Genomic DNA, 22,892 nt, shown 5'->3' on the forward strand with positions numbered 1-22,892 from the left:
GACGTTTCTGCATGAATTGTATTAAACTGGAGTTATTAGTTCTAGGAGGCCACCAGACCATCCAGAGAAACATTAGAGTCTCCTCCCATCACAATCATAGCGTTTGGACATTTGGATAACCAGTGTAGGAGACGGGATTCTAAGTTGTCCAACAACAAATCATTTTCACACTTTGAGGCGCGATTTTATGTTAGTTTTGCTGTGAGCAATGAAATGCTAAACAATCATGAACCCACCCAAACATTTATGAAGATACTTTAAACTCAAACCAGTTTTTTAGTTTTTAACTTTCACTGAATGGGTAAACAAACACGTGTTAATAAACTGCTCAATAATAATACACACTTTAAACTAAAAATATTCAAGTTTATTTCCTATTTAAATATGACTTTTCTCAGAGCGATGAAACATTGTAGGAATAACTGAATGAAACGCATCAATGGTTTGAGTCCAGGCATCAGATTTTGTTTGGAACAGATGCAGACAAAGGTTCAATGCTCCTCGTCACGTGACGCCCCAGCATTTGGATGCAACTTTATTTCCTGCTTTGCTGTACGCTAAAATGTTTGCTTCAACAGTCCTGACAGGCAACGCTTCAAGTTCGTGGAAACGAGAAAACAACACCTTCAGTGAGCTGTCAGGGATCAGAGCAGCACTTCAGATGTTCAGACTAAATTCAGGGGCAGCTCCTGAATCCATGGCCGGAGTGTCCGCCCTGTTAAAGGAAACGCGCTTTACGGTGCTGCAGTCTGTGCAAGAAGAAACAACTCAACGCAAAGCAGAAGCAATAACCACTTTTTATTCTAGAATCCCATAGCAGGATTTCACTGTTTGCTAACTCTTTTCAGACTGAGAACATCTATTTTATTTAACATATCCTCTTCTTTAACCTGTTTCTGTAAAAATGAGCAAAAAAAAATCCCAGAGGATGACGAGGATTATAAATGGCAGAACAGAAAACATTTTTACAGCAGAAACCCAGAGATTTTATTAGAAAGATGAAACGTGCATCTTTCAAACTTATTTATACAAAACCCCAGCAGATTACATACATACACTGAAGGAAAAAGCTCACTTCTCTTGTCTGGGTATGAAATATTTCCACAGTGAACAGGACACGCGTGTGTGAATGTGAAGGACTTCTTTAAGAGATTTCAGTGTTTCAGTTGAGTTTCTACAAAAGAAAAAGGGCCTTTCAGATAAAAACAGAATCATGTTCTAAAAGAAAGCCATCATTTACAGAACTGTGTGCAGACGCTGAAGGATGGATGGAGGTGTTAACTCGCAGTGGATTCGTCTGAAGAGAAGATTAAAATGAGATTATTATCAGACACAATCTGGATTAGAATGTCACCACTTCCTCTTTTCTAGTTTCAGTCGTCATCTGAGCAGTCGCTCTTCAGGACCGGTTCCTCAGAGGCCGGCTGAGGGACAGCCCCCCTCCCCCCTCACTGCTGGGGCGCGTTGCCGTCTGCGGTGTCCACCGTTCTGATGATGACGATCTGCTCCAGTCCCTGAGCGGGAGACGGCGGCGGTCGCAGCTGCTCCACCAGAGCGTGGAGGGTGTCCGAGTTGATGGTCTGCTCCTGATCAAAGGTCACCTGCTCTGCGGTGGAGAGGGGGAGGGCGGACGGCTCCGGCTTCAGCTCCTGGATGATGGCGGCGTCGGTGGTGGTGGTCGTGTCTGAGGAGGAGGCTGCCGCCGGCGTGGTGGCTCTGGGGTTGGGGGTGGCGGGTTCGGGGTTGGGCGGCTCCCCTTCCGGGATGGAAGCCAAACTCTTGTTCTCCTGCGACAGTTTGCTTTGCACAAACGCGACAGGATGGCTGGAGGCCAGAAGCACCACTGTGGAGGAAAAAGAAGAAGCTGCTGAACCCGTACAACAACCCACATGAGAGCAGGCTTCATCTGCAGAACAAACACTCAAGTCCTCGTTCAAACCTTTGGTACTCTGACCCCACCCACACCTCTCAGTGTGGGTGGGGTCAGAGTGCTTGTTGTGTCCTCAGTCTCATCCAGAAATGATGGATACTGCTGCTGCGTTACTAATCTGTCTGTTGGATTACTCAACAGCATCCTCAGTCTTGTTTCAGAAACTGAACAGCATTGGACTCGTGCTTGGATTTGGATTTTCCAGTCAGTTTCTGCGTCACTCGTCCCGCAGAGCAGCTGGAGGCTGAAGAGCCGTGTGCAAAAGCAAACCTTCGCCCTTTTAGAAAGCATTCTTCTTCAACAACCATATAATAACTAAATGAAGATCTTTTATTACCTCTAAGGCCTGATTTATTCAAACCCATTGATTGATTTTAAGATGTTCAATGCTTTCAGTCATTCAGTCTGTCTTTACTGTTACATGACTGCAATAATCTCCTTTTCATTTTTAGTCACTTCACAGCTTTAGTTATGAAAACACCTTTATGACGTCATGAATTCTATCAGATGGAAAATACAATACAGTTTAGAAATTTGGCAGGAACATTTCTGTCACTCAAAGGACAAAATAACATTTTTATACTCATAACTGTAAAAGAATAAAGATCTAATGTCCAGTTGTTGAGTTTTTAAAAAGACAATAAAAAGTGAACCCTCCTTAAAGATGTTATGGATGTTCTTGTGGCTTTTTTTATGATGGAGGAGAAAATTAGGATTAAAATTGCCTTTTGGAGTATTTCTTTATTCATTTTTTTGTTAATCAGGAACAGATTAAAAAAAATGCGGCTGGAAAAAGATTTCATTTGTGACGTAGAAAATACGCTGGGGGGGGCCACAGTCTCCCTGCTCCGCTCCATTCTGATCATCCACTGTCAGACAAATGGATCCATGAACGTCTATGTTTTCCTGGTCGGACCTGGAATCTGGATCAGAACCTGACGGCTGGATAACTCCGATATTAGTAACCATTTTTGTTGCATTAGCAGTTAGGGAAGCACCAGGCCCAATCAAGTACCGTAATTTCCGGACTACAAGCCCCTACTTTTTTCCTGCCCTTACAGTCCTGCGGCTTATTCAGTGACGCGGCTAATTATTGGATTTTATTGGCGGCCGCCGTGTACATATTTTTGGACACAGTGAATGGTTTGATTTCTCTAACATCAAACACAAGTCATTTGGTTTTCAACACAGCTCTAAGCAGCCAAACAGCATGGACCTGACTTCAGGTCTTAGACACTTCAGTCATGGTTCAACAAAACGAAACACGCATGTCCAGCCGCATCCCAGAATCCTTTGGTGCCATTAGACCCAACGTGCACGTGATCGCCGCTACAATATGATGAAGCTTTCAAGTTAAAAGCAATCGTTAAAAGCAGCGTGAAAAAATCACCAACGGGTTTGGAAAAGCCGGTCAGCTGCGTGACGGAGAGAACAGCGCATGCTCAGGAGTGCATTTACCTCTGAGTCATAGTGACTCGGCTGGCTGCACGTAAATATGTGGCAATAATATCAGCCTTTATTTTGTCGGGACACGACTGGAAACACAAATTGACGTGGTCGTGTTAACGGTTTCTAAGGACTGAGCAGAGATTTGCATTGAAACGCTCACAGCCTCCGTGTGAACTGGAGACATGTTCTCCTTGCTGCTCGTTCACATAGAGCTGCGGGGCCGATGGCAGTCTGAAGGCTCCCACACGTAACAACGCATCCGCCCCTCATACACAAAACGTACAGTATTAAGTCCGATTGCTCTGCACAGACACGATTTGCTCCGTCCACCGGCGCAATGGGGACGAAGCGCTCCTCCCTGTAGCCGCGCTGGCCAGAGCTGTCGGAGTAGATAGGAAGGGGAGACAAGGAGCGCGCGGGAGCGCGGAGGCGTCGAGCCATTCTGCAGGCTGCAGCCAGGGCTTACTCGAGGCGTCCGCGGAGCAAGTGTTTGTTGTGGAAGGAAACTTCTGACCCACGCGCCGCGAGGAGGCGCGCGTATCGCGCTGAGGCGCGCGCTTTTCAGTCGTCGCTGCTTTATTTTACTAGCGTGTTTTTTAAACAGCCCTGTTACTCCCATAACGCTGCCGCGACACAAGCGGAAGGAGAGCTTTACCCGTTCACCCCTCCATGCACTGCTGCTCATTCTTAAACACGTACAACAGAATGGCGAGCCGGGCGTTGGCCCCGCCTTTAGCCCCTAAGACTCATGGGAAATGGGGGATCGCGGATGTAAATTTCCTCATCATAACTGAGGGATGTAATGTTGATTATATGGTTACTGTTTGTAATTTTATGTGTGATACCTAGATTGTCAATAAGTTAAAAAAAAATAATAAAAATAAAAACATAACTGAGGAACTTGTGAACAGAATAGAGGTGCATACTGTTTGGCAGACGCAGATAAACTCAAAGACATGAGCCTGAGGCAAAAATGACTCCACCTACTGTGTGCTAATAAATCACACTTACACTCTGAGTCAGGAAGTGATCCGTCAGGATGACAATGTTGCCTAATTCATACGGCTTGTACCCCGACGCGGCTTGTGTATGTATAAAATTAGTTAAACACGTGAAAATGGGTGGATGTATAAAATTAGTTAAACACGTGAAAATGGGTGGGTGCGGCCTTTGTAGTCCGGAATTTACGGTACTAAGTGTGCAAAAGGTAAACGGATCCAGACATTTTATGGCCAAAAAGTGCAGCAGGATACGGCACTAGTTGGAGCAGGAAGCCCACAAACACAGTTCAGACTTCCTGGCTCAGTAACTTTATTTGATAAACGTTTTTTAACTTGGACTGAGTGTCTCTTGTGTTAGAACGACTCAGGATTTCAAAAGAGAACATGTTATTCACATGCCTGTGGTCCCTCCCACCACTCAGAGGTGAATTTCTAATAAACTCCTGCTGCTCTGCAGAAATTATGTCCTAGAAAACCACACAGGTTTTTGGGTTTGGGCTAAAAAATAGCGTCATCATACATAAAAGACCAGTGGGTATAGATCTAAAGATGATCGGCGTGGGACTTTAAAGAGTAAGCTTTCAACCTGAGTTACTCTTTCTAAAGGTTCCTGAAGGAGTCTCTGTATGTCTGCTGTGTTTGTAGCCAGCTCACCTGCTCGAGCTCTCTCTTTGTGCTGCCGCACTTCGTCGGCGTGAGCTTTCTCCTGGTGTTTGATCATGTTCTTGACGCTGGCGAATCGGTTTCCACACAGCAGACACTGCACCCCCGAGTTCCCATCTGAACGGAGCCGCAGAAAGCAGACTTTGAGTGACGCCGACACAAACCGTCTCATGATGCAGAAGCCCGCTGCGTACGGCAGGAGACTCACCAGGGTGAAGTCGACGCATGTGCTTCTTCAGCTCAGAGGACGTGACAAACTTGGCATCACATTTAGGTTGTGAACATTTGTAGGGCGTCTCTCCTGAAACACAGAGATCAGTGAGACATGAAGCAGCTGCAGCCCTGCTCCTCAGGTTGGACCTGCGCGTCGGCGGTTTCACCTGTGTGCTTGCGAGCGTGAGCGATGAGCGAGGAGGAGACGGAAAAAGACATGCCGCACAGGTCGCACTGGTATGGTTTCTCTCCTGTGTGCCTCCTCTTGTGGTACGTCAGCGTGCTGGACTGAGCGAACGCCTGACCACAGATGTCGCAGACGTACGGCTTCTCGCCACTGTGCAGCCTGCAGGAAACGTCAGAGCAGAGCGACCACGTGAGACCGAAGATCACTCGCCGCCACACAAAAGATGGGCGAGCTGCAGACCTGATGTGGATTTTGTAGTTGGACGACGTGGCGAATTTGAAGCCGCAGCGCTCGCAGGTGTAGGGTTTCTCCTCTCCGTGGTGCATCCGCCGATGGGCAACCAGCTGACACTTCTGAGCAAAGCATTTGTCGCAGTCGCAGCAATTGAACGGTTTCTCACCTGTGAACAGAGAGAGAGGGTCAAACTGCAGGTGGAAGACTTTAAAGGAGAACAAGATTTAGTGACAGATTATCAAAAAAAGATCTACATCCCGTTTTCAAATCTGTGCCAGTTCAAAGATATTAGCGATGCTACAAATTCATTCATTTTTTTCTGTTTATTGTGACAGATGTAGGCTGATGGAGCCACGTTTGTATCGGTGTCTAAGTTCACATTTCCTTGTCTCTGTTCTTATTTGTCTGGACCTTTTGTGCGTCATTTCAGCTTTAAAAAAAGGTAGAATGTTCGACCCCTAAGGTTTTTTTCTTTACGTTTTCTTTATTCTTTATTATTTGTGGTGGGGGTTTGTCCGGCATGATCATCCAACGATCTGTGGATGCTTGAATGTTCATCTACAGATCATTGTTGGTATCTATACAGCATAAGCTTCAGAGTTTGGTGCCATTTTTCATTTGAAATACCAATTCTGTAATTTATCATTATGTTCTCTATTTTCCCTACATCTAAACCAATCAACAAACCAGACTAAACTATTTTTGGTTGTATATACTACTTTTCATAATGAAGCTAATTTGGTTTTGAAATGGAAATGAGAAAAAACTGAATGGATGTTTTCATCTTAATGCATTTAAATCATAAACATATAAATCTTAATTGAATCACTTCAGGAAATATCCAGTCACATTTGTGGACAGACAAACAAACAAAAAGAATAGTTTTTGTTTTTTCTAATGCATTAGGAACCGTTTTTCTCTGACAAAATAAAAGCTTTTGTTGGAAGAGAAACAAGGTTTGCTTTAAGATAAAACAGGCGACACTTTAAAGAAAAAAGGGGCCAAAAGTCTTTTCTCATGTTCAAAAGCCAAAATCAGAAACATAAAAACAATGCTAAATTGTTCAGACTTCAAACCTAAGAATCAATATTCAATAAATCCTAAGTAATGAGTTTTTCTACATGGTGGTCATGACTCACTCCTGACTGTCTGTACAGTAAACTCAAACAGACAAATGTGAAAACATTTTTAGATTCTCAATGTTTTTCCTTTTCTTTCAAACAGGATTTCTTAGCTCCATAAACAGGAAATCCAGAGAAGAGAGCCACAAACCGGAAACAGCATCAGCCAGCTTCCTGCTGAAGGTTACGTGACAGGAAATGGGAGAACAAAAACAACACGGACACCGTCTCCTGGGAGTGGGAAGGTTGTGGTCTGGTTGTGGGCTCACCTGTGTGGATGCGCAGGTGAGTCTTGAGCTGTGTGGCCTGTCTGAAGGTCTTGGAGCAGAAGATGCAGGAGAAGGGCTTGAGGCCCTTGTGGATCTTCTCGTGGCGCCGCAGGCTGCTCACGTCTTTGAACCGTTTGCTGCACTCACTGCAGGTCAGCGTCAGCTCGCTCAGGTCGGACGGGTCCCGCTCCCCAACTTCACCCTCCTCCATCTCATCGTCCAACCCCCCCTCACCGCTCTCGTCATCCTCCTCCTCCTCTTCTTCCTCCTCTTCTTCTTCTTCTTTGATTCTCCTCCTGCCCCGCCCCCTCCCTCTGCCTCGCCCCGTCCTCCTCCTTCCAAAGCTCAGGCGAGGTTTTTTGGGAAGTGACTCCTCCCCCTGTGAAGGGCTCCAGTCAGCAGAAGTGTCTCCAAAGTCCTTCATGCTTGTGTCCGAGTCTCCTAGAAACAGATCGTGGCTTCTGGCCGCTCCTCTTCCTCGTCCTCTCCCTTTCCCACTGCCCCTGGGTCTGCCTCTCCCCCTAGGACTCTGGATTTTGGGGGCACCGTCAGCTAATTTTGGCTCCACCTGCTTGCTGGTAAAGTTCTTCGGCTTCCTGCCTCTCTTTCCGCTGCCAATCTTTTGCACCTCAGGCATGTACTCTTCATCGCTTCTCTCCGCAGCCTCTAAATCCTCATCTCGGGACTCCAGATCCTGGACTCTGGAATCCCCCTCCTCATCTTTCCAGTCTCCACCAATGGAGATGATGGACAGGGGAACGGGGGAGCTGGGGCTGCCGTCAGAGCAGGGACTGCGGGGGGACAGCCCTCCTTCTTTATCCCCCTCGGATGTCTCGCTAGGCTCAGAGCAGTGAGGGAATTCCTCCAGATACTTGGAAGCCTCCGACATTCCCAGGAACACAGCGGCTCGTCGCACCGCCGCCTGCCTGGTGCTGCAACAAAGTCGTATCATCGTCAGCAAACCCTTGAACCCTTGAATTTGACATCAAACCCCAATCAAGCCCTTTACCTGCTGAGATTCATCTGGCCTGTGTAGATGAACTCCAGAAGCTTCTCCAGAGAGTATCGGCTGACCTTGTCTGGGTCCAGAGTTATGACTTCTTCCCCCTTCTCAGCCTGGGAGTAAAAATACTTGCTGAAGGCAGCCAAAATGTTGCGGTGAGCTCTGAACTCCACGTCCTTCACCATAATGGTTATATCACACAGAAAATCCATCTCCCGCTGCTGGTACAGGCGCTGCAGGAGCAGCTTCCCGTGGCCGGAGAGATGAGCCATCGCTGCCGCAGGAACACCAGAGGAGTGCGTCAAAAGCTGCAAACCACACCGGAGTTCATGGTTTTCTTTGGGTACCTGACTTGTACACCATGCAGTTACAAGGGACAAGAATCTTCATAGAAAAAAGTTAAAAACACCTCCTGCTGTGTTTGCAATATGACAACGGCTGTGGAGTCAACTACAACCTGAGGTTTCCACAACTGCACCTGAACTCACCACACTTTAGTTTGTTCAGATGGTGCGAGTCCACAGCGGCATGTTTGACAAAAACCAAACCAGCTATCAGACATGGTGTGAGAGGAGTGATGATAGATCGACAGATAGATGATGTGGGCTGTTCTTTATTCCCAACACGTAAACACCACTGTCCTCCCTCCACTCGTTTATGTCTCCCTTTTCTACTTCTAGAAGAAAGTCTTCACCACGGACATTTCTATTCTCTTCACAAAGTGCATCACCATCTGACGATCCTGAACTCCAAACTTCTCCATCACTTCATCTCTGTTTCCTTCACCCACATGTCTGTTAGAGTTTGGTCCAATCGTCACTCTCTCCTCTGGAGAGCCTGGATCTCCTCATCCATCTCCCTCCAGAATTTCTCCTTCTCCTCTGCAGCTCCTATTCTACCTGGGGGTCATAACCCCTGACAACATTCAACATCACACCTTCATCTTCCAGCTTCAGACTCTTCCTCCTATCTGACCCTCTCTTCACCTCCAGAACCTCCTGATCAAACTCCTCCTTCAGGATCTCCTCCTCTGCTCCTCTTTCCATCCACATCATGATAAAACAGCTTGGAGCTGCTTCCAATCTACCAGTCTGGATCTCTTTCCATCTGAAAACACAGCAGATCCATCTTTCTGCTTTCTATAATGTCGACTAACTCTCTAGTTTTCTTGTCAAAGTTCCTACTTTGAAAGTTTCTCAGTTCTTCTCTCCTGCCTAAACATTTATCTCCGTTTGCACATATGACTTCCTTCTCTCTTTTGTTCTTCCACCAACAGTCGCCCAGCTTCCACCAGAACCCACCAGAATGTCAACAGCACCAGTGGTTGCTGTCGATCCGGACCACGGCCAATCCAGAATAAAAGTCCGGGTGACGATTCACATGACTGATCTGTTTTTGGTTTTATGTCAGTTCCCCTTTCTGACAAAGAACTGCATCTACTGACTTGGACTGGCGCGTGAAAGCGCCGGATTGTGCCCCCTAGTGGCTGCATTGCTAATGGATCTTAAAGCTGTTTCTGTTTGTATTGCCACTCCATCTAGTAATTTTTACATACAAGGCAAAATCCTTATGAAATATTTCAAGTGATTTTGTTGCTTCTAGTTGTATATTTTGCAATCAATACAAATCTCAATCATTTACTTTTACCTCCCATAAATTGGATTAAACACATGATTATATTTAAACAAAAAGTGTATGACGGAAAAATAATGTATTTAAAAGCTTTGCTTGTCATTTAGACATTGCTTTAATTTAGAGCATGTAAAATGAAAAGTCCTTTTCTGTTAAATTACAAAAACAGCCTGTAAACAACAAAGAATAGCTTCTGGTTTGATTTTTGTCACTTTATAAGTCAAAAAAATTATTTTATAAACACTGAAAATACTGTTGTAATAGAATACCAACTGGGAAAACGCAAACACCATCATAAAATTGCAATTACAAGCACAACAAAGTTATATTTTCAAGTGTTTTAAGCCTTTTGAAATGTTTTTTTTTTTATATTTAGGGTAACACTTACTTACCCAGTGGGTGGTGTGGATGGTGCTGCAGAAGGGTCACAGCTTCACCTCTTCTTCAATTCTATTTGCAAATCCCCCTGCAAGATATCATAGAGTGGTCGACATCGATTAAAGTTGTTTAGTGTCTAAAATAATAATAATAATCCCTACATAAACGTCCGAGCACAGGTGAGACTCAAGAGCCTTGACAGGTGAGATGTAGAATCTATTTTGGAAAATAAAAGCTCCCCCCTGCTTCCTGGACAGGCCTTCGTTTCTCGCTAATGCTAACGGCGGTGTCGCAGGTCAATTAAAACGACCTCTGTCGGCATTCAAATGTTTCACGGGGCTTTATAAAAGCTTTGTACACGGAGCGGCCCACAACAGATTGACGTATGCTTCTTATAATTTTCACCGTAGAGGACAAAATGCAATGCTAAAGCTAACGCTTCTGTTCTTGGTAAAAAGCGCGGAAAACATCGAGCTCTTATTTCGAAGGTTTGACGGTTTTACAGGCGGAGTCGAAGTAAGCTACTTCAAAATACTCCAAACGTTGACATTTTACTAATAAACAACTCATATATGCATCAAAAAGAATTACTTTCATTGTGTAAATTTGCTAATATTGTTCTAAATGTTTTTAAAAAAGCAGAAAAGTACCTACTAATATCCGAGATCTCCTGCCATTATCCGTATGACGCAGAAGATCTCGCGAGAGCATCTTGACGGTTACTCTTTGGCTCAGTCAAGATAAGTCACGCAGCGACTTCCGCGAGACGCCGGACCGTAACCATTTCTGAAAACGGGGAAATCATTCCTCATGTGTTTGAATCATAATTAGTTTTGGCGAGACAACTACACTTGAGTTATTTTATGGAAATGGCACAGTTTGAGTCCCCATCCTTTATCAATTTGCATTTAATATAACTGGTCCTCAAACCTTTTACGCAGACAGCTGTATAAATATACTAAAATACATTCTACTACTCTTTAGAGAAAATAATGAAATTATATGTTTAATGACAAATTGATTGAAACTTATGTCTCTTGTGACTTTAATGAATGTTTACTTAAGGAATATCAACAAACCCTATTTTAAAAGGTCATTAAATGTTACATTAATCTAAAGCTCCTTTTGTGTTGTTTTATTGGCAATGTATTTTTTGCCCACAAAAATATATTTTTAATAAAAATAATTTTATTGATTTTAATTTAAAAATATTGCATTTCCTGTATACCTCAGAAAAGGCCAACACTGTAGTCTGTTGGACCACAGGACCGCTATGGGGGGGCAGGTCAGTTCCTGCCTTTTGAGTGTTTTTGACATTTATGTTGTGAAACTGATTTAGTCAGAGCCAGTGACTCAACACCATATCACGAATAAAAGAAAGAATCTACTAGTGAAAATAGATTTTAGAAATTAAAATACATCTTTTAATTCTGGTCTAATCTTGCAGTTCTTTAATTACACTATTTATTCATAAAAACAACGTGTGCTTTTACTGATTGGTGACAATTCAGGATTAAAGTAAACAAAAATGTTTCATTTAATGTCAATTTTCTGTTTGTAATGATTTAATTAGAACAGGGGAAACACATGTTGAGAGAGTTTTCAAGGTGTATGCAACAGTATGGAAAAATTACTGTAACTTTCTTGTAAAAATTATGATCAATAATAACAGGAAACTAACGCCTGAGATGGGAAACTGTGTTTTTCTGATGGTTAAACATATCCCAGATGACTTGGAATATATGTAAAAATAAAAATCAAACAGTGAATTTGGTTGTAAAATCATTTAACTCAGACAAAAATTGCATTCATAGCACAGATCCGTGGACTTTTTTTTAAATCAAATGCTGGGATAGGCTCCAGCAACCTCTGAACAAAAGGGAAAAAATCTGCAAGAAGAGAAAACAAAACAACAATAAATTTACAACAACAAATATGCAACATGCTCTCTGCAACAACAGTTTATCTTTATCTCTTCTTCATAAAAAAGGAAGAAAACACATGAAACTGGATGAAGATGTTCTCTTATCAGCTTCTGTATTTTGTTGATAAATTTGACTCAAACATTACACAAGACTCAAATTGTTGATAAACTATTTGAGTCTTGTGTAATGTTTGAGTCAAATTGACCCAAATGTTAACAACTGTAGATTAAACATTAACCCAGGCGTGTCAAACTCATTTTCACTGAGGGCCACAGGAGCATAGTGGCTGTCCTCAAAGGGCCAGATATAACTTAAAAATGTAACTAAATGCAATGAAAAATGAATGTAACTATTCCTTAATGCTGAATAACTCATTTATTTATTATAACTTTTTAAAGTGACAAAGTGACATGTTTTCTTGTTACTCTAGCATAAATCCTTTTACATTTGATTCCGCCAGGTCAGGTTATATGGACAGTGTCCCAATGTAAAGTTGCCCAATCCCATATTTCAAGTCCGATTCCCCCTAGATATGAATAAATACACACCATTTTTTTATTTTTATGTTTAGAAAATAAAAAATTTTATGCTCTTGCGGGCCACATAAAATTACATGGAGGGCCACATTTGGCCCCCAGGCCTTGAGTTTGACACATGTGCATTAACATGGTATAAATGTTGATTCTTGGCAGGATTTTACTCAGAACAAAACGACCAATGTCATTAACCTCCTTTAACCTTGTTTTAACTTGACTGGAGAAGACAAGCATATTTTTCCAGCTATCTAGAGAAACACATTTTGATAAAGGAATACAATTATTGCTGGTGATCTTGGGAGAAGGTGTCATGGTTGGGCAGGTTGCTGTTCCTCTGTCTCCCTCTTCTGGTCACTCTGATCTGCCTGACTGAACTCTTGGATTATCTTCACCTTTTGGACAGCACTGACCATCTACCACTCCTGTTTCTGGACTTCACCACCTTCCCTCAGAAATACATCAACTGTTTTCTCTAACCAGGTAGATTCCTCTTTTCGTCATGATAGAACAGAGTAGCCTGCAGATGGTGCTAAATCCTCATGGTTTTTTTATAGATATATATTTTTTTTTACAAACTTTATTATATGTAACAATCCAATACACAACAGTGCAAGACAGCAACAGGAAAGGAACAAACCAGGGGGTTATTATTACATTTTACACAAAGACATTGAAACTGACGCACAGATCGAATGTTTTAATGGCTTTCTTATTGTCAGAGTTTCTTATTGTGTCCATGTATTGTTTGAACTCATTAATAAAGACAGAAAAATGAGGCGTATGATTTGTAACTTTGGTTTTATGAATGTGCCATTTGCATAGAAACAATAAAAGGTTAATGATGTATAATTGTTCTTTTTTTTTGAGATGGAGAGTATGTGAGGCCAAACATAACATGTTCTAAGTACAGGTGGAAGTCTGAGTCAATGTGGGCGGAAATGAAATGACAAACTTTAGACCAGAGTTTAGTGGAAAAGGGACATGACCAAAATAAATGTACAGCATCTTCAGGGTGTTCTTGACAAAAAGAGCAGCTTACATCAATATCTTCTTTAAACCTTTGCAGATATTGTTTGGATGGGTAGAATTTATGGATTAGTTTAAATGACATTTCTTTCACTTTATTGGTTAAAAACTGTTTTGCTGGTAGATTCCAGATCTTTTCCCATTCAAATTGGTAAACTAAATTATTCCTATGAAGAACTACATAAGGAAGTGAAACAACATCCTTCTGAAAGGGTGATCTTATACGGCGATTTGTGTTATGTGAAGAAGAAAAACTAATTTGGCCTATTCTCTGTTTTAGTTGCCATTCTTAAGAAAGCTTTCTCAGCCAGCAGAAACATTTTTTTCATGGTTTCACACAGTTTTTGTGATGATGGAGACATAACAGCGAAAAGAACTTAAAAACTCTGTTAAACCACAAAAGATGGCTGTCAATCAGCAGAAGATGGAATACCAACCAATCGACAAAATATGGACCCTTTTTTCTCACTTTATTTTATTTCACAGCACTACCTTATAATGGAAAAATAAAAATTGAAAAGAAAATACAGATAAAAAGAAAGTTAATCAATTATTGAAGATGGTTGAAATGAGTGATTTTTAAGTTTATCACTTCACTTACTCCAAAAAATTGATTCATAATTTTTCCCAATGAAACATAATTTTGCACATAATTTAACTTTTGATACTTGATCAACTTTTGCTATGAAGATTTTTGAAACAGTGTTATGTCTGTTTTACTGATATAGTATTATTTTCTAATCATGTACATGATTCTTATAATTAACATAACCTGCATTTATTTTATTTTTATTATTATTTAGACAACTGATCTGCATTTGCCATGTTGATTTCTAAAATAGTATTTTTTTACATAATAATTAAGTAATTCATCTTTGTGTTTTATTGATGCCTAAGGATTCTTAATTCTGTCTAATAAAGTTATGAACCGGATAATGATAAATCATGTAATAAAATGGTTACGGTAGGGATGTGGCCTTCCAACAAGCTCACTCCTGACTGGTTACAGTGGTTGCCATTGAAACATTGACTCAGACAAATCCCTGCTTATTGTTGTTGTCTGGCTCCAACATGGTAGTCCCTATCAGGCAACTGACTGAATTGACTTCAAATGGATGGAGCTGGTGAACTGAGCCATTTTCTATGGACGATGTCACACTAACTGGGTCCAGTTCTCTGATCCAGTCAATAGGGTCGGCTCCAGACTCAGAACCATTCAGCGGGGATCTTGGGCGCAGCAGAGGATTCCTCCTTCAATTCAGACATGTTTTCCTCCAAATTTGCCTTTGGTAGATCTACAGATGTGTTCATAAGTTTATCCTGGAAGAAATGATGGTTTCTTGGTCATTTTTCAGAGAGTATGAATGATAACATAAAAACCCTTTTAAATCATAAAGACAACAGAAACATCCCAAATGACCCTGATCAAAGTTGACTTCCTCCAGTTCTTAATACCTTGAATTGCCTCTTTTTGCATCAATACCAGCTAGAAGTCTTTCATGGTCCTTGTGGACAAGGTTCTTCATTTTCTCTGATGGTAAAGCATCCCATTCTTCTAGCCAGAAAACCTCAAGTTCCTTTAAATTCTTGGGCTGTCTTGCTTGAATGGCTCGTTTGAAATCTCCCCAGAGGGTCTCAACAGTATTGAGGTCAGGACGCTGAACCTTCACCTCAGTCTGTTGGAACCAGAGACAGGTGGACTTGGCCTTGTGTTCTGGATCCTTCTCATGTTGAAATGTCCAAAAGTGTCCCATGTGCAGCCTCTGAGCAGAAGTGCAAGTGTTCCTCCAGTATCTTCTGATAATGAGCTGCATTCATCTCACCATCATTCAGACCAAGTCTCCTGAGCCAGTGTAGCTCACACATCCCCAAACCATCAGCCATCCGCCTCCGTGTTTCACAGAAGGAACAGTGTTCTATTCATCAAAAGCCTTGTTGACTCCTCTCCAAATGGAGCGTTTATGGTTGTGACCAAAAATGTCAATCTTGGTCTCATCTCTCCAAATGCCTTTGGTCCAGAAGTATGGAGACGGGTTTTTGTTCTTTTTGGTTCATGTGTTTTGCTGATATTCAGAACACCAGTTCCCCTTTTTGAAATGAATAATACATGTTGCACTTTTTCAGGATAGTCAAATGTTTTTAGATGTACCCTAAGATAGTTTGAACAATAACCGTATGTATTTGCACACCAGGGGGCGTGGTGAAAAAAAGTAAATCAGCTGAACTTCCCCTCTTGAAATTTTTTTTAGATGATGATGTATTGATGGAGCATTTCTATGAGGAAATGCATGAGCAAAAGTGGGTATTTTTAATTCAAACAGGATTACTCTGGGCTCAGAGTGACCATTGGATTCCCACATTACAGCTGTTTTTTCTGTGTTTTTTTATTTTTTCAATCTATAAAATTGTAAAGCATTGTAATTTGTAGGATAACTGTATTTTTTAAATATCTTTTTCTTATAAATGGTTGATATAAAACAAACAAATGTGTTTATGGAGCCCCAACATTCATGGAGTTGTCCGGTTTCACACAGAACCTTGTCTTCTGTTTTAGAGGTGGCTGGTGTGGCTATGGAAGATTGTTTAACATCTTCGATGTCCAAATGTCACCAAAGTGATAAGAAACAGCTCGTACCCGAGGAACAGCTACATTAGTTCGTCTGAAACCCTCTTTCAGCAGATAAACATTTGTCCTATCCCCTGCAGGACGAGGAATGCCACGGTTTTCCTCTCAGTCGGTATGCCAGACTTCTTTGGAATGTGTTTTGGATTTGTCAGTGAAGAGCAAGCAGACATTCGGTCACTAAAATCTGACACAAGGGATGATGAACCAGACTGTGACGGATAAGATCTGTAAAAACTGACTGTCTTCTCTTTCCAAGAGCGTCACGGGTTATGATTTCAAATCATGAAGCAATTATGCAAAAGTCATTTTCTCCGTGAAATTGAATTAAAGACATAAAACGTTCAAATATGGATATTTTTTTCATTAAAATGTACCTTTATTTCATCACAGTATACGTTTGTGTTCCGGATTCTAAACGCTCATGCAGAATGGAACACGTTGCCTAGAATAACCAATGATGCTATCATTCTAGAAGTTTTTCAAAATAAAAGCAGAAACAGTGACATGTTAACACTCCATAAAAAGAGACAGCGTCTCACTTTTTTACTTCATGTACAAGTTTTTCCAATGTCTCAAAATGAAATGAAAAAATCATGACATTTAAATGAAGAAGCACCATTCTGTGGTGTCTGTGACTGAAGAGCTGAGCCTCTCTTTGCATGAGGAACATCAGCTGCGGTGTTCCAGCTGTGAGCGGCTCAGGTGGCGTTCAGAGAGTGTCGGTCTGTTTACATGCTGCAGAAACGTGGGCCTCGGTGTGTTTAATGCAGCTTCATTTCCAGTAACACTGCAGTCTGTTGTGACTGGACTGTGAACATGGGTCTGTTTACATAATGTGTCCCAATGTTGTGCAGCAAAGCAGATAAATGTCTTCAGGTTTGGTGTGTGTTTGCGTGTGTGTGTGTGTTTGAATGAACCTGTGCTGTGGTTTATGGTGAGTATGGTCATCAAAGCATTCACCACGAGTTCATCTCTGGCACAAACACAGAGCCTCTAACCTGAATTCCTGACTAAGAAGACCACAGCGCGCCTTAACCAGAAGGCTTTTCCCTCGTTAAAACGACATGACACTGTGCTTGAAGAGTGTTACGCCCCCAATCCCCCGTCTAGTGCCCCAAAGAGGACGCAACACAAAAATGAAGCCCCATCTCCCTCCAGTCTCAAAAGCCAGCACACTTAAAGCAGGTCAAGAGATTTTATTTTGATCGAACCGTAAGAGGAAAGTATTTACTTCAGAGTGGACCAAGGCCAAAATAACAAACAAAAATTGGCCTACCTAACAAGAACCCAAATCTTACCTAGTAAAACAACATAAACCAAAAGACAATAACTTACCTCCCTAACACAACAAAAACAAGAGAAAACATGTTTCAAAATAAATGGCAGTCCAATTCTACAACTCTAAACTCCATATAGCTGGTTTGTGGGAGAGGTGAGAGGTGAGAGATGTCAACGAGCCTCCTCGGGTCTCCTTCCGGGTTCTTTTTATAGCAGGTGTGACTTCCGGCAGCCAATCCACTCCTGGGGCTGGAGCACCACACCAATCGCAGCCCGGCACCTGCATGCCATGTGCAAGGAGAAACAAAAGGAGAGCACAAAACAGAAAAACGTTCTGGGACGTAACAAGAGCAACACACTCAGTATGACACACAAAGATGACAATCTAAGCTTAAACACCAATAGGGCTGTAACGAATAATCGACTTAGTCGAGCAATTCATTTCCCTTGAATCGACCTATAGTATAGGTCCTATACCAGTATAAAATTGATTCAGAATAGAAAAATTCAATTAAACTAAATTTATTTGCATAGCGCCTTTCATTAATGTCAAACATAAAGTGCTTGACAAAGCAAATAAAATACTCATTCAAAATGCAGTGTTTAAAAGCAAATACGCACAAAGAAAACCTTAGGGTCTGCAAGGGTTCATTTCTTAAAAGCAAATCACTTAAATAAGAAGGCCCAAGACCATTCAAACATTGAAAAATCACTAAGAAGGTTTGACAGTATTTATGTATTTATGTAGTTTAGTTGAGCTACAGCAACTGGACTATGTCTCTTTGGATTCTTTCCACTGAGCATGTTCCTTTCCTTTAACATCTTTCCCCACACCCTGGTATGAACCGGTGTCAAGGTTATTTCTGAAAACACAAGACAGTATTAACAAAGGAAACAGACACCCAGAGCCAGGAGGGCTGGCAACAGACAACCCTTCTGCTCCAAACCGCTCTTCCTAAGGATGTCTGTTCCAACCTCGCACTTTTATTTAGGTCTCCCTAGTTAGATGGGGAGTGAATTATCTATTGGTCACAAGGTAGTTGTCAATCATTTTCTGCGGTAATCACAGGAAGTTCTGTCTTTCATGATCAAAACATCTCACATTCCAGACACTTCTTTCCTTACTGCTGAAGTGATCACTTTTTCTGAAATGGCACACGGAAAGATTCCGACCCAAACAACTTTAATTGTGTAAGAAAAACAGAACATAACAACTGTATTAAAAACAGAAGTTTGAATAATAAAGAAAAAATATACATTGAACATATTCTCCCTGTTTATTATTCTAACAGCTGCATTCTCACATCATAAATAGACAACTTCATTTCTGAATTTTCTGTCTACTAATCATTTTCACGGTCCTGTTAAAATGTACACTCAGAAGAATGTGTTGCTTTAGGAGTCCTTTATTCACTTAGGCATGTTGGTCAGAGTGGTCAGGGGAAGTGAACAGTTGTTGGAGTTGGTAGGTGTCGTTTTCGTCCTCCTCTTCACTGTCCTCCACATCAGCCAGCAAGTTACCCCATTTCAGGCTGTCCCGGTGCGCGGAAGGCCACATCTAAGATCCGTAAGATGACTCCACGGATGCACGGACTGCAACAGCATCCACACAGGGTCAGCAAGGCTGCAAAAACTGCCACAGACAGGAGAATAGACGACATCAGGTTTTTGTACCTGCCAAACACCATCATCCACTGGTCCCACATTGATGTGTCCACTCCAGAATGAGCCTTCATTTTCCTGCTTAATGTCCATAGACCCTTTGTGTTATTAAGGATGAAGGTACAGCATGAGTCTCCAAACATGCTGCATACTCCACCCTTCTCAGCCAGAAGCACGTCCAGGGCTGCCATGAGGGAAGTTGCTCTCATCTGCTCATGGACTGCTGTGAACATCTCTTTGGAATAGTTAGCCAGTCTTTGCACATTGTAATGTATGTAATTCTGTCGACGTTCTTGTTAGGTGTCACAGGAAACAGTGCACTTAAGATTGGGATGTTCTAGAATACAGCTGCAACTTGGTCTGCCAGCTTGTATTCGTCTGGAACACCTATCGGGATCCCAATAGCATCGATGTAGGTGGGATCATCTCCCCACAGTTTGTGATGCACTGCTCTTTTGGATAGGTTGCCAGGGATTCCTTGATCTTGAATTTGAACAATATTATAAACAAAAATGAATCGACAGAAAATGCTACAACATTCACCGTAAGGGCAAGATTTATCGGGGCACAAGTGTCTGCTACACTATCCGGTAATGCGCTGCGAAGCATGTCACTGCCACAGTACCACCAGGTGTCAGCTCGCCTTTGTACCAATGGGGTGGTGACTTTATGGACTGATAAACACGGACTGGCATCGATGTGACCCATGTCAGACTTGTTTCCTGTTAAAACAAAGCAAGTCAAATTGTTTGCTGCAACATCAATGCTCAGTCAGTCAATCAAACTTTTTTTATAAAGCACTTTTCATATGAAAGTATAACACAAAGTGCTTTACATAAAAAAGAACAAAATAAATAATATGAAAACAAGTAAAAAAATTAGAATAAACAAGCACAAAATCAATAAATAAATAAAAATACCCCCCCCCCCCCGCCCGCTTGTACCTACACATCCCCCCCACATCTCCCACCCCCAATGAGAAATAGAAACAGGCTGAGCACGAAAACAAGATGTTGGAAACGCTGATAATTGGAACCTCCCTCCATGTGAACAGCCGCACAATCGGCCAAATGCAGCATCACAGTGGGGACCGCTCCACCACAGCAAAGAGGTGATGCAGGTCCCCATCCAGAGCCGCAGTGGCTGAACATTAGCCGACCCAGAGGGAGGGGTTCCAGCTGAGGAAGCACCGGAATAAAAATAAATGAATAATTAATAAAAAGAAAATGGAAAAGTAAACATATTGATAAAAGCTATAAACAATAAAACTGTGAAATAACGTAAATTAAAATTAAAGTAATAAATTAAAATCTAGTGTAAGTTCATTAAAAAAAAAGGATAAAACGGATAAATAAAAATAAATAAAACAACTAAATAAATAGTGGTAAAAAATGAGCTAAAAGCCAGGTTAAAAAGATGGGTCTTTAGCCTTTTATTTAAAACTTCAATGCTCTCTGCGGCTCTCAGGTCCTCTGGCAGACTGTGCCATAAACGGGGTCATAGTGTTGAAACGATGCCTCTCCGTATGTTTTGGTTTTTACAGTTGGAATGGTCAACAGACCAGTGCCAGAGGATCTCAGGGTCTCAGGGTCCGCGACGGTTCATACCTTCATAAAGATCTGATAGATAAGAATGCGCAAGACCGTTAAGATATTTAGAAACTGTTAAAAGTATCTTAAAATCAATCCTGAAGCATATGGGGAGCCAATGCAGCGATTTTAAAATTGGGGTGATGTGAGCCCCCCTCCTGGTCTTTGTAAGAAATCGTGCAGCAGAATTTTGGAGAAGCTGAAGGTTCCTAATGTTGGCTTTTGGAAGACCAGCAAGCAGGGCGTTACAGTAATCTATTTTACTCATGATAAAAGCATGCATTAGCATCTCCATATTAGCAAGAGAGAGTAGTGGGCGTACCCTAGCCAGATTTCTAAGATGATAGAAAACCAGTTTTAACCACCTGTTTTATATGTGGGATAAAAGTTAGCTTAGAGTGGAAAACAACGCCCAGGTTTCTGACTGTTTCTGAATGGTTTAATGAAAGTTCTGGTTGATGCTAAACACAGGTTTTTCTTTTGGTGATTTTAATATCTTTTTTTTTTTTTTTAAATACCACAAAGTAGGTATCACAATTGCTGTAGTTACACAAATAGGAAAGCTAAGGTCCCTTTAAAGCCACAAGTCCCATGTTCTTTAACAACTTGTTTCATACTGGTCCTGCTCAGGTCAAGTCTGTAGGCTCTTCAGGTCCACCCCTAACGCTGCAGGAGCCCTAAGAAATGCTTAACCGGGTTTGAGACGTCAGGGACACTATTCGTCCCGCCCCCCTTTGTAATTGGACTTAGGATACGTTGGTTTGGGAAATGCTCCTCTTTTTAGACGCAATACTCCTTGAGAAAAACGTTTAACACAGATTAAAACAACTTCTACAACATGTTTTTAAGTGATTTTTATGTTGTACATTTCTGATTAATCATGTAAATCATTCCCCGTGTTGAGACGTGTTATTACCATGGCTCAGTATTTCATTTAACAACTGGTTAATTATTACATTAAACAACTGTTCCCGCCTTCACCCGGCAGTAACTGGGATAGGCTCCAGCCACCCCAGCTGAGAAAATGGATGACGTTGATGATGATGCGTTAGGCAACAAACTGGTTATTTTGAAAAAGGAAAAGAACTTTCTTTTTTCTAATTCCTTTTAGTGTTTCCATTAAGAAAACATAATAAATGGCACAGCCTTTAAGGGAGGAGGAGCGGGCCGGGCCCTGTTGTCTTGTCATTACCTTCAGGCTCCATGCAGGATTCTTTTTCATGTCATAATTCATGTTTGGACTCTTGCATATTTGGTTCAGTCCTCTTTAAGACTCTTTGGTTGAGGTAAGATTCTTTGGAATGCAACACGTTTTTTTTCATCAGTTAGGCACAACCTTGAATGTGAATTGATGCTTTGTACATAAACTGAATTGAACTTGTGTTTGCAAATATTTAAAAATACAGAAATGGAGTTAGAATGAACTTTTGCTTCTTTTGCCTCGACACTCGTCTCCTGATGTTTTACAGTAGATGTTCTGATGTTGAAAAGTCATCAAAATACTTATCTTGTCTCCTAGTACCTTAATAGTTTAGAGCGTCTTCCTGTACTGTGTGCTGTACTGTGGATACTGTGGCCAACATTTTACTGCTGTGCTGTGAGACTTTACCAGAAATGACAGTTTCTCCTTTAATCAAAGCACAGTATTCTGATGAGATGCTCAGATCAGACCAGGTCAGACTCAACACATCAAAGAAACTGGGATTAAAAACAGGCTCAATATTCTGCAGTTAATCTGGGAGTTCTAATTCCTCTCCTCTCCTCTCCTCTCCTCTCCTCTCCTCTCCTCTCCTCTCCTCTCCTCTCCTCTCCTCTCCTCTCCTCTCCTCTCCTCTCCTCTCCTCTCATCTCCTCTCCTCTCCTCTCCTCTCCTCTCCTCTCCTCTCCTCTCCTCTCCTCTCCTCTCCTCTATGGACAGTGATTATGCGCTGCAGCTCCTCGCTGCTCCAGGAGGCGCACTCCTCCATCCCTTTCATGTTTGTGTGCAGCATCCACATGATGTAAACCAGAGGCAGCTGGCGCTAAGCGCCCTGCTTTAAGGTATGCATCTGCGCGCTGTCACGCGCGTGCAGTGTGAAAGTTACACGCGTGACTTTTTATTAAGTCGCTTATGCAAAATCCCAGCGTTGATACAAGATATATTTGCATGCTTTCGCTGCACATGCGCAGT

At 41.8% G+C, this 22,892-nt stretch overlaps 1 protein-coding gene across 12 annotated transcripts; it reads right to left on the reverse strand.

Annotated features, from left to right (window-relative positions):
• Positions 1 to 779: 779 nt before the first annotated feature.
• On the reverse strand, positions 780 to 10,834 carry mynn (myoneurin). Of its 12 annotated transcripts, none has more exons than XM_020712491.2 (10): positions 10,735 to 10,834; positions 10,095 to 10,168; positions 8,253 to 8,378; positions 8,077 to 8,183; positions 7,068 to 7,999; positions 5,684 to 5,843; positions 5,424 to 5,602; positions 5,252 to 5,344; positions 5,035 to 5,160; positions 780 to 1,843 (listed from the first exon to the last, which is right to left on the reverse strand). In XM_020712491.2, exons 3-10 carry the CDS (start codon positions 8,340 to 8,342, stop codon positions 1,449 to 1,451), a joined length of 2,082 nt encoding a protein of 693 aa, XP_020568150.1. In that variant the 5' UTR covers positions 8,343 to 8,378; positions 10,095 to 10,168; positions 10,735 to 10,834; the 3' UTR covers positions 780 to 1,448. The 12 variants fall into 12 exon arrangements, with proteins under 12 accessions (XP_020568150.1, XP_020568151.1, XP_020568147.1 ...); XM_020712492.2 differs by having other exon boundaries at positions 10,731 to 10,789; XM_020712488.2 differs by having other exon boundaries at positions 8,077 to 8,344.
• Positions 10,835 to 22,892: the final 12,058 nt, after the last annotated feature.

This window comes from Oryzias latipes, chromosome 20 (genome assembly GCF_002234675.1).
Source record: "Oryzias latipes chromosome 20, ASM223467v1".
NCBI lineage: Eukaryota > Metazoa > Chordata > Actinopteri > Beloniformes > Adrianichthyidae > Oryzias > Oryzias latipes.